Source organism: Numenius arquata, chromosome 2 (assembly GCF_964106895.1).
Source record: "Numenius arquata chromosome 2, bNumArq3.hap1.1, whole genome shotgun sequence".
In the NCBI taxonomy this organism is placed as follows: domain Eukaryota; kingdom Metazoa; phylum Chordata; class Aves; order Charadriiformes; family Scolopacidae; genus Numenius; species Numenius arquata.
Window position 1 is genome coordinate 57,255,084 of NC_133577.1, and position 21,057 is coordinate 57,276,140.

Here is a 21,057-nt window from a genome sequence, read left to right on the forward strand (position 1 = left end):
AGCATGGTCAGTTGGCAGAACCCTTAAGTTCAACATAGTAGGTAATTCAAAATACCCTGATTATATATTTATATAGATGGGGATTCCTTATCACTGTCTTCATTTCATGAAGGATTTAACAAAAACTATTTCCCTTTTTCTTCCATTCTGCCTAGTCAAGCTTCTCTTAGAAAAGGCAAAAGCAAATCTGTTAGGTGGATGCTTTATTAGAGAAAGTGGGATGTGATGGAATTGAGTAAAAACACAATTTATTTATTCAGCTTTGAATGAAAGACTTGTTGTGTTGTCCATACCCTTCCTCACTTTAGAGCGATAATCTAAACTAAGACATTGTCTCTCCTATAAGGCCCTGAAATACAGTTGCACAAAATAATGCAACTGAAGTAAAACTAAAAATCTAGAAGATACAAAATTGTGCTAAGAAACTACCAAAATGTTCTTTCTAATATATTTACTGATGACAAAGTCTGAGTGGTTATTCAATGCAATCTGTCCCTAAAAAGAATTAACTCAATGTGTATCAACTTTTCTGCAATGTGCATTGAATTTGATTTCCTCCATTTTTATTTCTTCTAGGGCTGTCAGGAGGAGTGCACAGCTGGAGGATGTTTGGGAGAAACAGCAAAGCATGTGACCGAATCTTTCAAGGTGTGTTGTTTGTTAAAAGATGAGTGTCTGAAGCTTTTCAGTAGATGGTGCCAGACAGCATCTGTAGCATGGCAGTGATTGTTGTGCAGGCATTCATAGCTACTGACACGCTTGAACATCATAATTCTGTAAATAATTATGTAAGTTGTATTTGCTGAAAATATTTTCAATATAAAAATTAAGAATGTTACAAGAAAACTTTAATATAATTTCAGGTACTACCTAAAGGATTAGTAGTCATTAAGCAAAAATTAAAACGGTATAGGTGATTTTATTTTTAACTCTTACCTGCTTCAAAAGCAATAGAAATAAAGATTGATTTCCCCCCATTAAGGTTTTTTTTCCAAAAAAAGTCTGTGTAACGCTCTATTATTTGTTAAACTTTGGCATTATGAATGGTGTTCAAAAGTAGGTTTTTCCATCTGGCCTCAAAGTTGCAGAGCTAAGGATCTCAGGACTCCAAACCACACCACAGCTCTGGCACATTATCAGCACTCAACAAGCAAACAGGGCTATGATAATAGGCAATGCTGAGCAGCTGCCAGGAACTGACATGAATTTGAATCTCTCGGTTTTGGTGTTTTTTTTTTTTTTTTTTTTTTTCCTTTTTCTTTAATCTTATGCTTAGAACTGAGCTCAGTTACGATACCACACTTTTCCTCTGCCTCCTTCTTGAAAGCAGTGCTAGTAACTGAGAGCTCATTTTAAACACTCTATGGACACAGATGTCAACTTTTAATTTTTTGTTGGAAATGTAAAGCCCATCAGCATGTGCTTCTTTCAATTCCCTTTTTCTTCTGCGTCCTTTAGACTTCTTTTGCCTTTATTCCTTATGTCACACATCTATAATTCTTTCTCTCTCTCTCCCTGCTTTACAAACTTTAAAAAGTCTCATGTATATTTTGCAGGTGTTTAAAAATAGTACCCAGAAAAAAGTGACCTTACTAGTGCTTTTTCAGCAGTTCCCTTCCTGTTATTGCTGACTATTGTCAGCAGTACATGAGATGAAATTATAATGATACGTTTTGTAACTGTCATGTTCTTCCTGATTTTTTGGGCAGTGTCACTGCTGGGCAGTCTTCTGAATTATGCTTAAGTAGTTATTTCTCTTTTAATAGCCAGGCTTTATCCAGATATGGAAAATAAATGCTGCAGAAAATGTTAAGTGTTATTCTGATGCTCTTCTCATTGCAAACAGCAAAGAATTCTTGAGACTCCATGACTACATGTAGCAACATGCCATTTAATTTCTTTTTCCTCATTCTCAGCCCTTCCCAGTTCTTCTCTTCCTCATTTCTTTGCATTGTGTCTCTCTGGCAGTTCTGCCCAAGTAGGAAGATTTAGGATGACTTTTCAGCCAAAAGGTCTGATTTGGAAAATGTTGGGAGAACTAGGCATGCAACCTGTTTTGAAACCCCAAGAACTCACAATTATCGAGTTCAGAGTTGTTTTGTGATTTCACCTTTAATAAATAGGCAGGATAGAGTGTGCTAGTGTATTTAAAAACAAAAATTGCTTTACAGAGAGGAGACTCTTGTGTAACCACACTGTGCTATTTCCTTCCACTCATTGACATAGTCCAGAACAAAGATAGACAGAGTGGCAACAAACTCTGATAGTGTTTGGGTTGTAGGCGAACTGGGCATAAACTAAAGCCGACTTAAGCCATCTTTAATTATACCAGCAGTCAAGCAGGTGCTTTACCAAAGCTCCAAAGTGGAGTGCCACAAAGTTGGATTCAATCCAGTTTCCTTTCCATCAATACTTTTATGTCAGCCAGAATGGCAAATCATTGTAGTGGAGAGTCTGTGTGAGGGGAAAAATATATTAGCAGGTGGGACAGATGGTCATAAAGGGAATAATACTAGAAAAAACAGCTGGCTCAGACTGAAGCCTAATTTGTAATTTCATTCCTGCCTTATGGCTCTGTTTCTGAAGATTAGCTGCAGTCACCAGAAAGGGGTACAGTTTTTTAGAAAAAAACCATTGTACTCTGGCAGGTGTGTGTATGAAAGTTATGATGGGAGTACAGGTACTGATCGCAGCGTCATGCATTATAATAATTATTTTCAGTCTCTTTAACTTTGTTGTTGAATTAAAAAGAAAAACTTTATAAAAGAAGGAAAACATAACACCAGACAATGGCAAATAAAATAACCTGGATTCATTCTAGGGAATTTCACAAACACTTCTGTGGAAGACAGTTGCAGTTACAATTTCAGAAACTATAGCTAATAATATTTCAAAGGAATCAAGCTGACCCATGAGGCTGACTGAGCTGAAGAAAGCTCCAATTTTGTGCCAGTAACCTAAGTAATCCAAGATTGTGGGAATGTAGAAAACAGGGTATGGTTTTGGTTTATGCTTACACAAAACACATTGCTTAAAGTGGATGCTGCCCAACGTTAGAGTGCCAGATTAGCCCTCTGAAAACATTTTTTTTTTGAATGCTTTTTGGGGTTCTAATTGACAAGAGGCTGAACATGAGCCGGCAGTGTGCCCAGGTGGCCAAGAAAGCCAACAGCATCCTGGCTTGTATTAGAAACAGCATGACCAGCAGAAGTAGGGAGGTGATTGTGCCCCTGTACTCAGCACTGGTGAGGCCACACCTGGAGTATTATGACCAGTTTTGGGCACCTCACTACAGGAGAGATATCGAGGTGCTGGAGCGAGTGCAGAGGAGGGCCACGAAGCTGGTGAAGGGCCTGGAAAACAAATCCTATGAAGAGCGGTTGAAGGAGCTGGGACTGTTTAGTATGAAGAAGAGGAGGCTGAGGGGAGACCTCATCACTCTCTACAACTACTTGAAAGGACACTGTAGAGAGGTTGGTGCTGGTCTCTTCGCACAGGTAATTAATGACAGAATGAGAGGGAATGGCTTCAAGCTCCAGCAGGGTAGGTTTAGACTGAACATTAGGAAAGAATTTTTCACAGAAAGAGTGGTCGGGCATTGGAACAGGCTGCCCAGGGAGGTGGTTGAGTCACCATCCCTGGATGTGTTTAAGAGCCGTTTAGATGTGGTGTTGGGGGATATGATATAGGGAAGAACTTTGTAGTGTAGGGTAGATGGTTGGACTCAATGATCCCAAGGGTCTCTTCCAACCTGGACGATTCTATGATTCTATGATTCTATGCAGTGCTGTGCTTTTTAGGTGCGGCGAGCTTCTTTGAATTTTACTGCAATTCCTGCCTGACTTGGAAAAGTAGAGACTCGGACACTCCCTATAGACACTGGGAGGGAAGGAATGAATGCTACCTACAGCTTCTAGCAAGCAGTGAGCGCCTCTGCTATCTGCTCACTGTTTTCGTTCTCATAGGCTTCTCTTAAGTCAATAGATCAGAATTGGCACTTTGTTAATTTTAACTGCTACTAAATTACCTTAATTTGACTCACTTCTGCAGTTAAAAATCCCATCCTGACAGGCCTATGATTTGCAAGATACTTAATGTATCGCATTTAGAGTTGACACATCACCAGTGATCTTGGAACTGATAAAAAACATCGAAGGAAACAGGGATTATGCTAGAGTTTCCTGTATTGTAGAAAATGTCAAATCTCCAGGATTCATCTACTCAGCTCCTTCCACTAGAGTGAAATCTTCTTCCCTCCCCGGGTTGTATGCACATACTTATTTATTTAAATAACTAGCTGTGGTTTGTGACCATAACTTAAGAAGTTATACTTGTAGTTTTTTGCCTATTGCCAGCATTGGACCTCTAGGAGGGGAGTATGAAACCAGTAATGGAAAGTGCAGTCATCCTTTGTACCACTGAATGCATTTTGGAATGTTGAATAAAGGAGAGCACATTTCTGGTTTTGTGCTTATACTTTTTTTTTTTTTTTTTTGCATTCAGTAATACCAGGAAATAGCACACAGTTATGTCTAAGGGACTTACTGTTTATGATTAAAAATCTGGTAATTTCTGTAATGCATTCATTCTGCTTATTGTACTGTCACAAGACAGAATGAATGTTATTTGGATAATGTAGTAGTCTATTTCCATACGTAATTCTAATTTAGTTTCTTTTAATGTATGTATTAGCTCTGACTTTGAATTCATAATACTTGCTCTTAGGAAACTAAAGGCATCTGTAATTGCCTTTTCCTCATGTTATCAATTCATATCAAGAAAGATGATTTTAGTTTTTAGGTAACCTTTTGTCATGGTATACATTTTCTCTTTGAGAGACTGATACATGGAACGCTTTAAGAAGGTATTACCTACTCCTAATATGTTTCTCTGTGTTTCAGTGATCTGAAGCTATGTTGAGCATCTTCATGGTGCAAAGTTCACTTCTTTTGTTTTAATTTTTAAGGGCCTATTTAGTGTACCAAAATGATGCAGGCCTTTGAGGGCATACTGGCTAGTCTGCTATGCCAAAGCAGAATAAAGTAACTGGAGTTTACAAGTGGATCTGGATTGACTTGCTAATATGAAGACTTGTGGTAGTGGAATGAAAAATGCTTAAGTGGAGCTTCTGTATCTGAATGGCTCCTTATGTTAGTCTAAATAACTGAGTGTTCCCTCACAGTCTTCTGCAGACAGGCCCAATCTTCCCAGGCTCTGAGCCAGTGGGATGTGAGCCCTTGGCAGGCTGGAAGCAATATAGGCAGGTTAGTGCAGTGCTGTGCTCAAACTAATAACCCCCAGCGAGATCTTGGACTTGCTAGACTGAATACAGTGCTATGCTAATACGCTTGCATGGCTTCCAGTTTGAAGCTAGCTCATGTCAAGCTTTGTGAGATATGATGCTGGATATAGTGAACTTTTGGTAATGATATATGTTTTGGTATTTTCTTTTTTGCATTGCTATAACATTTTAGAGTCCAAGCCGTGACCTAGCTGACATTGTGCTAGGTATTGCACAAATTAGAACATGATTTCCGTGCTGTAGGTAGAAGCTACAAATAAACAACCAAAATCTCTGACAGTTTTTCCACATAATCTAAATATGTAGTGTATCTTCCCTCTGGATGAAGTACAAAGAAACCGAAAATTTATTTCCAGTGCAGGCATTTGTGGTTCAAATTGAGAGATTGCCAGTTAAAAATTTTAGAGACATTGATCTTGTTCTTGGAGGTCTCTTCACACAAATACAGTTGCTCCTTACAATAGAACCTGTAGTTGCATGTTTTAAAACATGTAGCCTTTGCATGAAATGACTGTGGACTTGGTTGGCTCTATGCAAAACATACTGTGCTGATTCTGATTCTCTGCCTTGTTTTCACATTCTTGACAAATAATGCAATAACATTAAAGATAAAGAACAGGTCTTACCCTGGAAACATTAAAATTATAAATAAGGTAGTATTACAGGAGCAATCTTTGCAGTTAAGATGCAGGTTAAATGTTATTGCAGTATGCAGTATTTCTTGTTCTAAAGTGTATGCTAGAGTTGGAAAAATTCCTTTTTTCTGTGGAGAAAAGGAAAACCTGATTAATTATTGCATTTTTTGTGTTTAATGAAGAAACTACATTACTGTGATTCATTACCATGTTTATACTAATGAAACTCAAGTGCATCTATAATTTGAGCCAAACATAGCGGGATATTGGATTCCTTACTCTGGGAACTGGGAGAGGGACCAATCCATTTTGAGATATTAGACAGTTTTAAGGTTTATTTTAGAAAAATATTATATATGTGAAAAGGTTGATGGAAGAGATAAAGAATAAACAATTTTCCAACCCTGTGTTTTTAAAAATGAAAATTGTTTATTCACCAAATTTTCTTTCTTCCCCTCCAGTGCAAAGACTAAAAATGTATAAAATAAGAATAGTCTGATTTTTTTTTTCTAAACCTCTTTTTAAAATCTGAACTAATTGACTTTATCACATTGGCACATCATTAGAGTTACACAGGGAAATTTCCTTGAAGACTTTAGGAAGTACATAGCACTTCTCTTGTGTTTTCATTTTATAAATGAAAGCTTCTGAGATGCTCAAAGCATATGGATCAAGGGAAGGCTGAAATGTTTTTGGAACGAGGACATGTATGCATTGTAGTTACCACATTATGTACAAAGCTAACAAATATAAAGCAGTTTACATGGTTTATATATTTTTCACATCTCTTCCTCTCCAGCTTGTTCTCAATTTGTCATTTTCTACTGACATCAATGAATTATTTACCTCCCAAAGCATATGGGCACTCAGTGAGGCTTCTGTCGTGTTGCAGCTGTTGATTCTTGTGTGGTTTTGAGGTGGGGGGTGGGGGTTGCACTGGGGGGGAGTTATTAGGAGAATGCCCTGCATTTCCTTTTTAAATTCTGCATTAGACCCCATTTTAAATTTTGATTGATCAGGACATTTCCTTCATGTTTATGTTAAGTTGTATGGGGAAAAATTTATTACAGAAATTTACCAATATTTGATGCTGTGATGAGCAGTAGCTCCCCCAAATGTGCATATAGGAAAGCTGTTTTTATATAAACTGTCTTGAAGCAGTAAAAGAAAGATGATCAATTGGATATCTATGTGTGTGTATGTATAACATTACACAATAAGACATCTCCAAATATTTTGTGTTTTAGAACCATAGGCTATCTTGTCCATCCTCCCTCTGAAAGTGGGACTCTTATCAGCACCAGATCAGGTCAGCTGTGGCTTTGTCTGTTAAGTACATTGCTGCACTACTCTCTTTAAGAAAATGTATTTTTCTGATGTCCTAAGCTAAAACTCTGTCAGTTACCATTTGGTAGGGCATCTCGGTATAATTTCCATGGAAGTACATAGTTGTATCCACTGTTAGATCAATATGCCAAGCTAGAGGCCAATTCTGTGGTTGTCATAACAGTATCTAGCATTTGTGGACCGCACATTGCTTTAGAAAAGGTCATTCTGATTTTATCTTAATTTCAGCTGAGTCTATTCACTCTACCTTTTTATCAAGGGCAATAAAATGATGTGGCTTTTGTCATGTGTTGAATCAAAAAAAGATTGGTGAGTAATAATATTATTAGATCTCAGTGCCTTCATATTACTTGATTATGCCTCCTAGTAGGGTATGCATATGCTGCAGAATTACTTCAGGTGATTTACAATCAAATCCATTCCTTTATCGTCATCTGCCAAGAGGGAAAAGAGCTATAGCACAGAGAGGACTGAGCGCTGAGTGGTTTCTGTGGTATTCTGCATCCACACAGGCATTGCACAAACTCTTTTGAATATTACTAATAACAGCTGGGCAAGACTGACTGCCATATCTGCTGCTTTCATTCCAGTTAGTATGGGTCTAGGTCACAGTAATGATCAACACACAGTGCACTTACAGTTGAGTGTCCTGTTTTGATAAGAGAGAGAAGAAACAAAGCCCAATATGTGTTAATGAATGTTTCAGTGGTTGGTTGTTGCTAGGAGAAAGCAGCTTTCCTGAAGGAGACCACGGACGTTGCAAGCACAGGTGGTGGAGGGTACACTAATGCAGCTTAGTATTGCTCATGGCTCTACTTGGCACAACCATGGTTCTAAATCAAGCTTGTTATCACAGAGTAGCAGCAGTAGCATCACTGATACAGGGTCATAGTAGCCAAGAAATGCTACTGAGCAACGACAGTGCTGTGAAAAAAAAATTCACCATGATTCTTCCATGGTACATTAAGGGATGATTTCCCATCACTCTGCAATTAGGTTTCTCGTGCCACTGGGAGCCTGTCTATAATGTGGCATTTGAGATCTGTGGCAGCTTTATTAATTTTAGGTTAGTGGCACATAGTTCAGTGTTTCTCTTCAGGTGGGTAATGTCCTTCAAATAGTCGGCAGGCTTTTAGCAAATAGGTTTTCTAAGCTGTAGTAGAGAAACTGATGGTCCCGTTATCTGAAGCTGTAGGATTTGCAAATAAAGCTAATTGTCTTCAGCAAATAACAGGACATTTTAGCCAAGATAAAAAGAAGATGCTAGAAAAAACAGCCAGGGGACAGTTTGGCTGAGTTGATTTATAGTGCAAAGAAAGCGATACTTTATCTTCTTTTTAACTAGAAACTTAAGATATAGTTGGTGTCTCTAAAAGCACTGAAATTGTACCAAAATTTTGGAAATTCCATTTGACTTGTATCTTTTCCTGGATTTATTTTTCCCAAGATGAAGAATTGCTTTTAAAATGCAGGGCTTTAGCACCATACAATCATTCCTAAGGGAAAGTATCTGACTCAAAAATTTACAAAATCTATGGTGTCCATACCTATTTCCAGGAATTCTTGAATTTTAATGTCATTGTGATATCAGGTCCACAGACTTGATATTAAATGGCTTTTCTGCTGAACACACATGAATAGGAGCTACAATTTAGCAAGGCTACAATTTGGCCTTTCTGCTTGCTTTTGAAATTGTCTTTCTACCCCAACTCTCATGAACTAACAGTCTAGAGAGCTGGAAGAGTTTTATCTTAATCCCATACTTAGTTCCCATTTCTAGGAAAGTACTGAATGAAATGAACTGGCAAAATGTGGCAGTTTCAGTGGCAGATCAAACACTGAAATTCATAGCAGTCTGTAAGTTTACCTTCTGTCTACCATTGTGAGAGGGAGATGGGACAAGAGGAAAGGGCAGGTGTGGTTAACTGAATGTTTGAACTGTTCCTGTAACCTATATGTAAGAAACTGTACCATGAAAGCATTTTATATTCCCAAAAGTTTCTAAAATTCTATATGAAATGGTAAATTCTGAATGCCTTCATTCCATGAATCCAATTTCCTGCATGTCTGCAAGCTTATTAAAATCAGGGTAAGAAGATTTAATTGCAACTGCTCTGGATTTGGACGTGTGAGATTATGATTCTATTCTCGGCTATTCCACGTAACACGTTTGTGACTGGTCAGGCTACTTAGGCAAAATATTTCCAGCTTGTTTGTCTGAAATTTAGTTTGCGATTCATTTCTTCCTTCAATATGGCTACTTTTTTAGAAAAGCTTAAATGTAAATATCTCATTTTTTGTTTCAATTTTTTTTGGTGTGGAATAGAAGTTACAGTGTTTCCTGAACCAGGAGACAATAGTGTCTTAAATCTTTGTGGACCAAATTGATAAGTTTTGTTTTCATAGAGCATTATTTGAACATCTAAAACACTGTGCTGCTGTACAGAAATGTGGTGTTGGTGAAATGTCGCAGATCTCTCTATTCCAGTTTTGTGTTTCAGGCCAGTGTGAGCCCTCAGCTTGTGTTAGGCTCAAACCTTCTCCCAGGCAAACTCTTTCTAAAAATGGAACGTTGTGTTTATGCTACAATAAAGAAATACAGTGGTTGTGAGGCAAGGAGCAGCACAGCATCAGGAATTGCATTAACCAAGCTGCCAGATCTTTTAAGAAGAAGCAGTATATACTAGTAGTGAATAATATTAATAGTGTAATTAATCAATGTGTTCCTTTAGTGAAAAATGCTCCTAGTTTTGTATTTATGGAAATGTTTGAGTATGAGTCTATGAGAGGACTTTCTGTGCAAGGAATTGGGCTATTACTGAATTGCAGTTTGTGATTTCCCTTTTCATTCTATATGGAATTGCTTCTTTCTAATTAAAAGCTCAGGTACATCTACATTGCAGACATGAAGTGCAGTTGCATGGCCAAAGAGGATTTTTATATAGCTAACCTGACCAGCATGAACAGTGAGCTACAGCAATGTGTTTTTCAGTTCAGTGCAATGACTGCCTTAAAGCTTGCTCATGCTTCCTCCCTATTCACACTTTTCTGATCACCCCACTTAATTAACTGGAATAGCTGTTAGCAAACAGAAACAGTTTATATGACCAAAATGTAATAATATGTCCAGTTTCTGTTCCTATGTTTAATAGTCTTATCAGCATCTTGGTGGTTTATATTTTAATAAGATAGTCATATATGAAATATTTTATATAATTCTTTGATAGGTGAGATAGTAGATGACTGTTTTCTGTACATCTGAAAAATACCATTTGCTGGACTAGAGGAGATAGACCCATTAAAATCATGTAGATGCTTTCCTTAAGATTTCCTTAATATCAGGTAGAAAGTTTCCTTAGGATCTGTAGGAACCCCATTTTCATCTTTCTTAACTGTAAAAATATGTAGCTTCTGAAATGTGTGTCAATGGAGAACAGACTAATAAGTAAGAGAAAAAAAACCAACCCCAAAACATTACTAGTCCATTTAGTTTTCCTGAAGCAGTAGAAAGGGGTGAGATTCAGGTAGTTTTGCCTCCCTTACAATCCAAATTCCTACAAAGATGGAGGAAAGGGTCTTGATTAACTTAAATAGGTTTTGGATCAAATCAGTGGGTGTAGGTATAGGGCAACATTTCAGTGACATATGGAAAAAATCTTAAAATTTAATTACTGCTGTTGAAATCAACAATATTATGTATTATCCATGTGCTTGAGTGTTTTGTAGGGCAAGATTTGTTCCTTCAATGTTTTCTCTACAGTCTAGCTGGGCTGCAGCTTTCCAACATCTTTATTTCCCTTCTGGCACATTTTAGGAGCTTCAGACTGCATTTTGAGCTGTGCTGCTGCCCTAGGTGCTATTTTCATTCTCCAAGGCAAGAAGTTTATGTCCATTCCAATCCCTTATCTATTCTCTTGTGAGAGCAGGTTTACTTCCCTGCCTACTGCTTCAAATCAAACATTCCTGCATCAGAGCTGGAGCATCCATCGGGTCAGGGGAAAGGTTAAAGAAGCCAACAGTAATGTTGTGCCCTTCTCCTTTTTTTCCCATTGCTTGCAGAGTGTAGCAGAAGCTCAGTCTTTCATTAGACAAATATTTGATAAATATCTGTAATGAATAGTCTAAGAAGATGCCTTGCAGAGGACGGATTAGACAAAGTCCTTTCAGCCATATTTTCTGTAACTTCTGTGATGATTGACTCACAACTGATTCAGAGCCTTGACTCCCTTTTGCTTTGTCATTTGTTCTGTGGTTTGTTACCCAGTGTACAGTCAACCTGATGCAATGATTCCAGGCCCCAGTCCAATCACATGTGCTAACATATTGTCAGATGAAGTCTCAGGGAAGCTTTATGTTGAAAGATTTCTGGGTATTTTCCCTGGGGTTGCAGAAGATATTTTGTTATATTTTGTTTCTCTTTATTTTTTTGTAGTAGGAAGATTAGGGCTTTCTTCCTGCTGAAATCTTATTATGTCTTGGCACACTTTCCATTTTCAAGCCTTAGGCTCTGCTGTAAATTTAAAATAGTAATGATGGTAAAGGGATTATAGGATAGGTTACATTAATATTACTTTTTATACTTACAAGCTAATAACAGGATTCTAAGGATGTATTTAACTCAATCTTATTCTGCTTTGAGTTGACAGAATTATTATTGTTCATACTGTTTCTACTACAGACTTTATTATTGTGATCAGAGCTGTACAGGGCTTAGCCCTATACAGAAAGCAGTAGCCTCTGCCCCAGAAAACCAGCACTCTTTTCCAAAGAAGGTGGGATGGGAAAAGAAACAAAAAACCACAGACCTTGGTTTACCCACGGCCTGTAGGACATAAATCTCTTTTTAAACTCAAGTAGATGCTGCTGTTGTGTCAGCTAGTGATTAGTGGATAGAGCTAAGAGGTAGTAAGTCAGACAAACTAGACAAAACAACACCAGCTAGAAGAGGTTGCAGTTGGTTTCATCTACTGGAGCAGTATTCAATATTTCTATTTCTAAGAAAGGGTTTAGGAATAGGCAGAATAGGTGATTGCTTATTTTGTCCCAATGGAGGAGAAAAGTACTAGTTGCCCTAACACCACACACAGCCTCCGTAGCATTTTCCTACTTTCTAGTTGCATCACCTAGCACTGCTGCTGTCTGCTCTGGTACCACTGATGGAGGAGTTGGTGTGTCATCCCTGATTCCTCACAGAGTTTGGCAGTAGTTTGGCACAAGCCTTTTGTTTTGTGTGCAGTATTAGCTGTTAAGCATGATTCATGATGTCTGCCTACAGAAAGCACGCCCATGTGGTGAAGGCTCTTCCTGGATCAGGTTGCAGTTCCCTGTGGGCTGCTCATAGTAGCTGCTCTACAGGAGCAATTATGTGCAACTTATAGTAAGTAGCCTGAACCCTGCTGTATGAGGCTGCTGGGCTGCAATATCTAATGGATGAGTTTCTCCAGCCAGCTGGGATCACTGCTCAGGTCACCAAGAAAAGGGGAGCAATCCTCTGCCACCTGCAGCTCAACATCCGGAAAGCGATAGAGCTGAATGAGTTGCAGGAGAAAGGTGGTAGCTGGCTCATTGGCTGCAAGGCAAAAAAAACCCCAAACTTGTTTATAACAAGAAAGGGTTTCAGCTTCCAAAGGTGAACAAGACACTTTATTCAGCCTCGTTAGCAACCTCAGCCTAGTTGTCCACCACTGCTTCTCTCTGGCAGCACGAACCTCTTCTCAGTCTGTCATATAGGAGGAACCTCAGGTTCAGGAGGCCAGGCAGAAGACATTGTGGGGTGAAAGTAGCTGCTCCAGCAGAAATAATGACTTCCTGAGATAGAGATGTGTGTGCTGGGGAGAGCTTAAAAGCAATGATGAAGGTGCAACAGCCATAAGGACTGAACTGCAGGAAAACAACTTCCCCATTCCTGGAGCCCTCCCCAAAACCATTCTGTCTAGTCCAAGCCTCTTTCTCTTCAATCCCCCCTGGCTACGCTTTGTTATATTTTCCCTTTATAGTAATTCCTTACGCTCTTTGTAATCTCTCTCCTCCTCAAAATTTGCTCTGCTTCTGCAACCACATTTTGCTGTTCACAAGTGCAAGGGCAAAACCAAGATATTCAAGTTTGCCTACGCTTCCATGTCTGCTATTGCATCAGAAGTCCCTGGTCTTTCCTAGGATATGCTTACAAACTCTGCATAAGTAATAGAAAATAATAATTGCAGTTGCTTTGTGATCTCGAATGAATCACCTTGACTACAAGTCAGGGCGGTTACTTATTTCATCTGTATAGATTACAGTCAGTCTCACTGAGTTGATGTCTTGAGGATCTCTGCTGAAACTTGCTGTTACAGTTGGGTAACTTGTAAGTTTTTTTACAGCTGAGGCTGCCAGTTCTGCTTTTACTCAGAAATACTCGGCTCAGCACAGTGTTTAGAAAAGTTTGGGTATGTCAAATGAATTACACCTGTTACAGCTGCTCAACCTACTGCTTATAGTCTAGTAGTTTCAGCACAGTGAAAATAACTGCAGCCAGGCATCATTTGGGAAGGCGTTGGCAAAACTTGATGGAAAGAGTAGAACAAAATATTTAGTCGCCATCTGCACCTACCCAAGGCAGCTCTCTATGGTAAGAAAGGTAGGATTGTAGTAATGAGAGTAGCAGTTCTGGCCAAAGGCTGCTGTCGGCTCCAAATCCACTTGAGGCTATTGCAAAGGCTGGGTAGAATAAGCATTGAACTGACATCTTGGCTAGAGGCACCAGAATGTCTCAGCTTTGGCTAAAATTGACACCGACCAGCACATCACTTTTGATTTGACCTAGCTCGTAATTGACAAGATCTGTTTTGATCAAATGATTAATTTCAGTTTCAGGAGGTCACAATATATCTTCTTTGCTTGGGCTGGATAAAGCTTCACTCTGGAAGTAGTTACATTGGAATCAGCAGGCACTTTTCAGATGAGGGGCTGTTCAAAAGGTGTGTCTGGCCTAGACAGTGGCTGTTTGTAGGTGTAGCATTGCTATAGAAGCCCTGAAAATCAACAGTATTCAACTGCCTTCCTCACTGTCCCCTTTTGCCTACCACAGGCAGGGCAATCTGGGCAATCTTCCTTTTACTTGCACTGGAGTGCCCTGGGCTGGGACCTAGGCACATATATCTTGTACGTACTGTACTGCTGAGGTGCAAAGTTTGCAGGGCTGGAAATACATCTTTGTCATTTTACTTTAGGCAACAGGGGCCAAATAGCTGCACTCAATAGACTGTGTGCCACATCTGTTTCTTTCTTTATCTCCCTTATCCTTTTTGTTCCTGTGTTTACCGGTTCTCCTTCCAGTTTAATGGTTTTATTAGGCAGCAGCAATAGAAGGTGCTTGAGAGCATGTGGATAAACCAACCAAGCAAAACAAACCTCGTTGAAAATTGCCCTTTGTATTGGCAGTACAAACAGCAGAGATCTGGACGGGTGTTAATGCATCCTTAGTGCTGCTTTCAGGGCTGTTGACAAAGGAAAGAAACAAATTGCTGTTTATAAAGGTCATAGGTGATACCATGGTAGCACTGTGATAACTTTTTTTAATGAAGGATATTAAAGAAATAGGCATTGATACTTAATCAGTACCCCTGGTATTAGGCACCTGGCCTTGCTCTGCTCTCTTTGTGCGGGTTCTTCTGAGTGTTTGGTTTCCCTCCTGCTAGTGCTGCTTGAACAGCACCACAAAACGCTGGGACAAGTTAAGCCAAAAGGGTCTGTGGGCCAAGGAAGTGTTAAGTAGGAGGTCTTATCAGTCAGGGACCTAAAGAGGTTGAGGGTGCTGGCAATACTTCATGCTGCAGACCACACTGTGGGAGAGAGTAATCCAAGGGAGGGTTCTCCAGCTCCCCCACTCCTATACCCCTCCACGGGAAAAAAAGATTGAATGTATTGCAGCTCTTGATGGTGTCTTGACATAAAAAGCATTAGGATTCTGAAAGATTCAGGTGATTTTGCACACTGTTAACTTGCACTACTCACTGCTTGGTAAAAAGAGGGAGAAAAAATACAATAGAATGAATAAGGTGGAAGAGCCTTAAGAAAGGGTCTCAATAATGTAATGGCCAAAAAAAAATAAATCTTAAACGCATCTCCTGTGAGCTTAACAGGATTATAAGGATCAGGAAAATTGTCTTTTTGCCAGTTTCCTGTTGTTGCCCTACTGGTCTGTGCAGTTTAGCTTATATTTGTGGTCTTTTGCGGGGTGTTCCTACTGTTGTTTGAAGGAAGTGTTATGGGTCAAGTGTTGTACCTGATATTGTTGAGTCAGCTGTTTGCAAAATGCCTGAATAAATGCTGAAAGAAATGAGAATCACAGAATCACAGAATCACAGAATCTTAGTGGTTGGAAGGGACCTTTGAGATCATCAAGTCCAACCACATTAAAAAAAAAAAAAAGAAAAAAAAACCACACACACAAACCCACACAAAAACAAAACAAAAAAACCCCCCAACAATAACAACAAAAAAAACCCCCACACCAGAAAGAAAAAAAAAAAAAAAAAGCACCCACCAACTAAACCCCACACCCATAATCTCACACACAACACCCCACCACAAACCAACAATCCCAGGCACTAGAGCATGCCCTGAAGAGCCATGTCTACACGTTTCTTAAATACCTCCAGGGATGGTGACTCCACCACTTCCCTGGGCAGGCCGTTCCAGTGCTTGACCACTCTCTCAGTAAAGTAATTCTTCCTAATATCTAATCTAAACCTCCCTTGCCGCAGCTTCATACCATTTCCTCTGGTCCTGTCATTATTCCCTTGGGAGAAGAGGCCAACCCCCGCCTCTCTACAGTTTCCTTTCAGGTAATTGTAGAGGGCAATGAGGTCCCCCCTCAGCCTCCTCTTTTCCAAACCAAACATGCCCAGAAACAGCAGGCAGGCTCCTTGTTCAGAGTGTGCAGCTCCAGGAAGCTCTGTGATCCAGAAGCTATTTGCTTCCTTTCTGGAGAAGCATCATAGCTACCTACCTCTCTAGTCTTTCTGCCTTCAAGTGACTCAACCTGAAATCCAGTCCGGGGATTTCTGTTTGTGACTGCAGGAAGTCCCCAGTTGTGGGGGCTGAGAGTTAAGCGGTGTGGGCTACTGCTCTGAGCCACAGGCGCTGCTGTGTGACCACCTACCACACAGCAGTACCTGCTCTGTTGAACTTGCAGGAGTGAACACTTGGCCCACCTCTTATCTCTAGTGAGCCAGCATAGGAGGGACTCAGGTTCTGCGACCCTCTTTCTATTAATCATTAGAGTGTAACAGTGTGCTTGTATTTGATCACCATAATTTTATTGAATTATCACTCACATGACAGACTGTCCAAGGCTCTCTCGAACCACAGGTCTCCAAAGCTGCAGAAATATCTTTGGTGGCAAAACTGGGTCAAAGAAAGCCCAAATGCTCCAAAGTGAGCGTGTTTCTTCACTTGTGACAGCAGCTTGCTGCTCCAGCTACGTGTGCTTGTGGGCCTGTGAGACGAGCCACGTCAAAATCTTTCCCCATCCTTAAAGTAAAAGCTATTTGTTAGCCCAGATGAGCTTAGCAGGCGGTTTTATAGTGCTGCCTTTCAACTAGTTGTGCTACCACAACTGAGGAAGTGGAAAACTGAGGCATAAAAGCAGAAATCAGCACATTGATGGGAGTTCTAGGGGATGAGCCTCCGTGTGATAATTCTGGTGCCCAGGCCAGTTTATTGTAAAGATAATTACCTTAACGAAAATGAGCTGAGATCAGACAGAAGCCTTGACTGGCTGGTGCAGTGGCTGCTCACTGGGAGTGGGAGTTCTTTGAAAGCTGTGATTCTGTCCAGAGATAAAGCAAAGAGTTTAAGTGTGTTCTACATCCTTACATATGCCCCATTGACATCCTGCTCCTGCATAAGTGTTTTCCTGAGCAGAGTCTTGCGTTGTGGATAATTGCAAACACTCCTTTATGGCTTTTGTTTTGATCCACGCTTTTCTGTGATATCTTATTTCCCAAAGCGCGTGATAAGAGGTTGTCAGGTAAAATTCATTTTTATTTTTAGGACATCACTACGTAGTGCTTTTCGCATTGGCACATTTACTGTCAGCAGGATAAAGGGTACTCTAAAGAGTTAAGAAGAGTAATTGTTGTTTCATCAGATTATCTATTAGTTCAACCAGGCTAATGCACTGTAATATCTAGACAAGCCCTATAATTGGAGATAGTTTGAAACAAGCTTTTAGCTGTGCATGAGCTCCAGCTCTAAGTTTATTTCACAGCTAAGCCGTTAAGCAAGGAAAAAAATAAATCAAAAAAAACCCTGAACCAAAACCAACTAACCAATAAAAAATAGGCCATTGTTGATTAAAGACATGTTGAAAATTAGGTCATTTACAAAGACAGGGGTGTGTGTTCTTTTTCAAAAGCTTGCGACTAATTTTTTCTCATTTTGCAAAATGCGTGCTGAGCTTGAAAAGTCAAATCAGAGATATCTTTTGCAGAACTGCCTTTTTACTGCACGTGCAAAACATTTGACCAATAACCTGAACTACCTGAACTACACTACTAGTATTCCAGTCTATTCTATATGTGCCCAACACTGAGGAGTAAGATTTCCCTTGGGGGTCTCTAATAAGGGTCGGTGCTTTCTGAGTCAAGTTAGGAAGGAAAATGGAGCTTCAAATACAATTCTTTGTTGAATTCCTCCTCGCCTGTCTGACCGGCACAGGTTAAATCCTCATGAGACACAGAAAGAGAATGGAGAGGGTGGATCAAGACTCTGCCCACTTCATAGCCCTCTCTAGTTGTTTAGCCCCTATCTATGTATAAAAGGGGAGTGACATGCCAGAGATCCTGCTTTCCTTCTTCTCTTGCTGTTCTTTATGATGATTCACACCATACAAGCTACTATAAAGAAAATCAACTCTATCCCAGCCAAAACCAGTACAAAAAACTATGCTGCATTCCTGCAGCTAGTCATGGCTTGTAAGGGAAAGTCTCTAGAGTTAATGATGCAGGGAAACATTTAGCCTTCTTTCCTAATGGGATCTTTCTAGGAAAATATGAATGTGATTAAATAAGCTAATGTGGCCCAAGTAATCTGCTGACTGCTGGCTCTGATCTCTCGCATTGGTTTTATGCATTAAAGGAAAATTGGCATAACATATCTACTTAGTTGTGAGGGGGATTAATTTCTGATGATCAGCTTATGTTTTGAAGTACAGCAATCTGGTGTTTCTGGAACTTGTATAGATGTGTTAATCTAAATGTCCAAGAAATTTTCATCTGCTAATTTTCTGGTTTTACCCCTTGTACTGCTTCCTCCACTTAACGGTATTTCAAAATATGCTAACTACTTCTGGTATAAACGGCACTGTGTATATGTATATATATATGTATGTATGCGTACACAGTATGAATACTTTGCCAGCTTCCTAGAGGTTAGCTGCCTGTAACTGTTCTGCCATTAAATGTCCCCACAGATAAAATATTTCATTTGTCCATGTTCACTGATGCAGAGTAATTTTTAAATCAGTCTGATTTAATTATTTTTATACGCTTCATTTTTGTCTTCATGTTCCTTCAGGCTTCAGACTTGATTATCACCCCAGCTACAACTTTCAAGGAAAAACCAGACCCTAATGGTTTGGTATTTGGAACTGTGTTCACTGATAACATGCTGACAATTGAATGGTCCTTGGCTTCAGGATGGGAGAAACCTTATATTAAGCCGCTTGGGAACCTTTCATTGCATCCAGCCTCCTCGTCTCTGCACTATGCTATAGAAGTGAGTACTGAATAGATTTGGAAACTGCTATTTTGTTTCATTAGCACTTGAAGCCATAGCTTTGTAATACAAGGACTGCCACCGTGTATAAGTACTGAGTTACACTTTGCTTTGTTAACTGATGTCCTTCCAGACAACAGGGCTATGTTTATGTTAGTATAACTCAGAAGCAGCTCTGGCCTGTGGATTCCAGTTCACTTAACTTTCTAGCCTAGTGAAGGTGAGCCCTTTCTTGTGTGGTGACAAGTTCATTTGAGAAAGCATTCTAGTTCACTGGCAGTGGATCGGTCCAATTACTGTCTCTGATGTAACTTAATGAAGCACTGAATAAGACCGTGTGAGATTCCATGAGTAGCTTTAATTTGGGGACTGAACATGCACCTTGGGAATGTTATTTTAAGTGGTTTTAAAAGTTCACAGCTTGAATTGCAGGACAGACTAGACAGATGCTTGTTTACAACTCTGAACAAGTCTGGGGAGCTCCGAACTAGATCTGATGCATTCAGAATATACAAGTCTATTGAAGCAGAGAATATACAGCAAGGAACTTCGGAAAGTGAAATGTGAAGTCGGAAACCAGCGTGGTTAAGAGTTTCCGTGCTTAGCTGCTTACTGTCTAAAGCTGCCTTTTGTGTCTCCAGAGCAGCTTTGGCTATACTCACACCTGTGTGAGAGCCTCGGTAGGGCACATATGCTGAAATGGAAGCTTGCTTCTCCTCCCACTTCTGGGTGGGTGGGAGTGTCTCCACTGAAGATAGCGGAGTTACTTGAGCTTCTTTTACTGTTTGTTTTTTTCCTTTTTTCTTTTTCCTTTTTTTCTTTTTAGTGTTTGTTTGTTTGTTTGTTTTTTGTTTTTTGTTTTTTTTTTAACCACTGGTGTAAGGGAAGGATCAAGATTTTCCCTGCTTGTTGTCCCTGAGCCCCTGCCTTCACCATTTTTTGTTGTCACCAAGCCTCCAAAGGTCCTGTGCAAATTACAACAGGCCCCTGTGACTAAGGCTGCAGCTCTTGATCTGCCCACGAAGTAAGAAACCACGCTGGAGTCCCAAATCTATATTTCACTCTTAGTAGCATATTGCTTTAATGCTTGGCCTCTGGCCCAGTCTGAAATCATTGCTAACATGAATATGCTCTTATTTTTTTTCCCATTTGTTATTCTTTTACCCTTATTGCATCACGTTTCCTCTAGCCAAGAGGACAGACAGAGGAGAATCTGGTGCCAATGCTGTGGCTCAATGAATACACAGTGGGTATAACAAAAATGATGAATTTGGCATTCCCTCCCCTTTCTCCTTGCCCTCCATGATGCAGTGTGATAGTCTGGATCTGCTGAACTCCAGATCCAGCTCCTGTGATGTAAAGGTGTTAGTTAATATTGTTTGCACACCACAGTAGCAAGCAACCATCAAGCAACCACAGCAGTTGCTTTTATTCAAGTTGAGCAGTTCTGGAACACATCACTGTCTCCCTTTTTAATGGGTGAAAGATTTTACTGAGCTCTGGCAGGTTAAAGGCTTTTCTTCTTGAAGAAAAAGATTTAACAGCTTGAGAAGGCTTTGTGTTTCAGCAATGATGTGATTCTTACTTTTCTCAAACCATTGGTCAAATCTTAGTAGTAACATTCCTTCCTCTTCCCTCTCATTAAAAGTTCTGTGAATGTGTTTGGGAGAAGGGTGGGGGGAAACAACCGTTCTGTGATAAGAAAGTAGCAATACAGAAATGTGGTGTTAGTCACTGACCCAATAAAAATCGTACCAAAGTATCAACCACATCACCAGCTATGCCATCCTTTATTAAAGATAGCATGTTTTCTTGTAGCTACAATGTCTATCCTAGGAACAGTTTCTTTTTCAAAACTGAGTACAAAGCTTTCAATAAGGTTGGCATTGCCATAGGAGTAAGATAAATGTTGGAAGCAAAAAGTTCGAAGTTCTGCTACATAGTTGGCGTGTAGCCTAAGGAAAATTGCAGGGATTCCCGCAACCCAGTTACAACCCAATTAAAATTTGTCAT

The 21,057-nt window shown here is 39.7% G+C and overlaps 1 protein-coding gene across 8 annotated transcripts in view; it reads left to right on the forward strand.

Annotated features, from left to right (window-relative positions):
* The first annotated feature begins 582 nt into the window (after positions 1-582).
* BCAT1 (branched chain amino acid transaminase 1) overlaps positions 583-21,057 on the forward strand; it is a 41,515-nt gene continuing 21,040 nt past the window's right edge. For 4 of the 8 annotated variants that reach the window (XM_074163597.1, XM_074163589.1, XM_074163619.1 and 1 more), the window contains exon 1: positions 18,856-19,044. In XM_074163597.1, coding sequence (XP_074019698.1) covers positions 18,934-19,044 — 111 coding nt within the window. In that variant the 5' untranslated portion in view covers positions 18,856-18,933. Of the gene's footprint in view, positions 649-18,843; positions 19,045-20,233; positions 20,291-21,057 lie in introns of those variants that run through there. The other 4 variants (XM_074163561.1, XM_074163570.1, XM_074163580.1 and 1 more) reach the window with 4 other exon arrangements.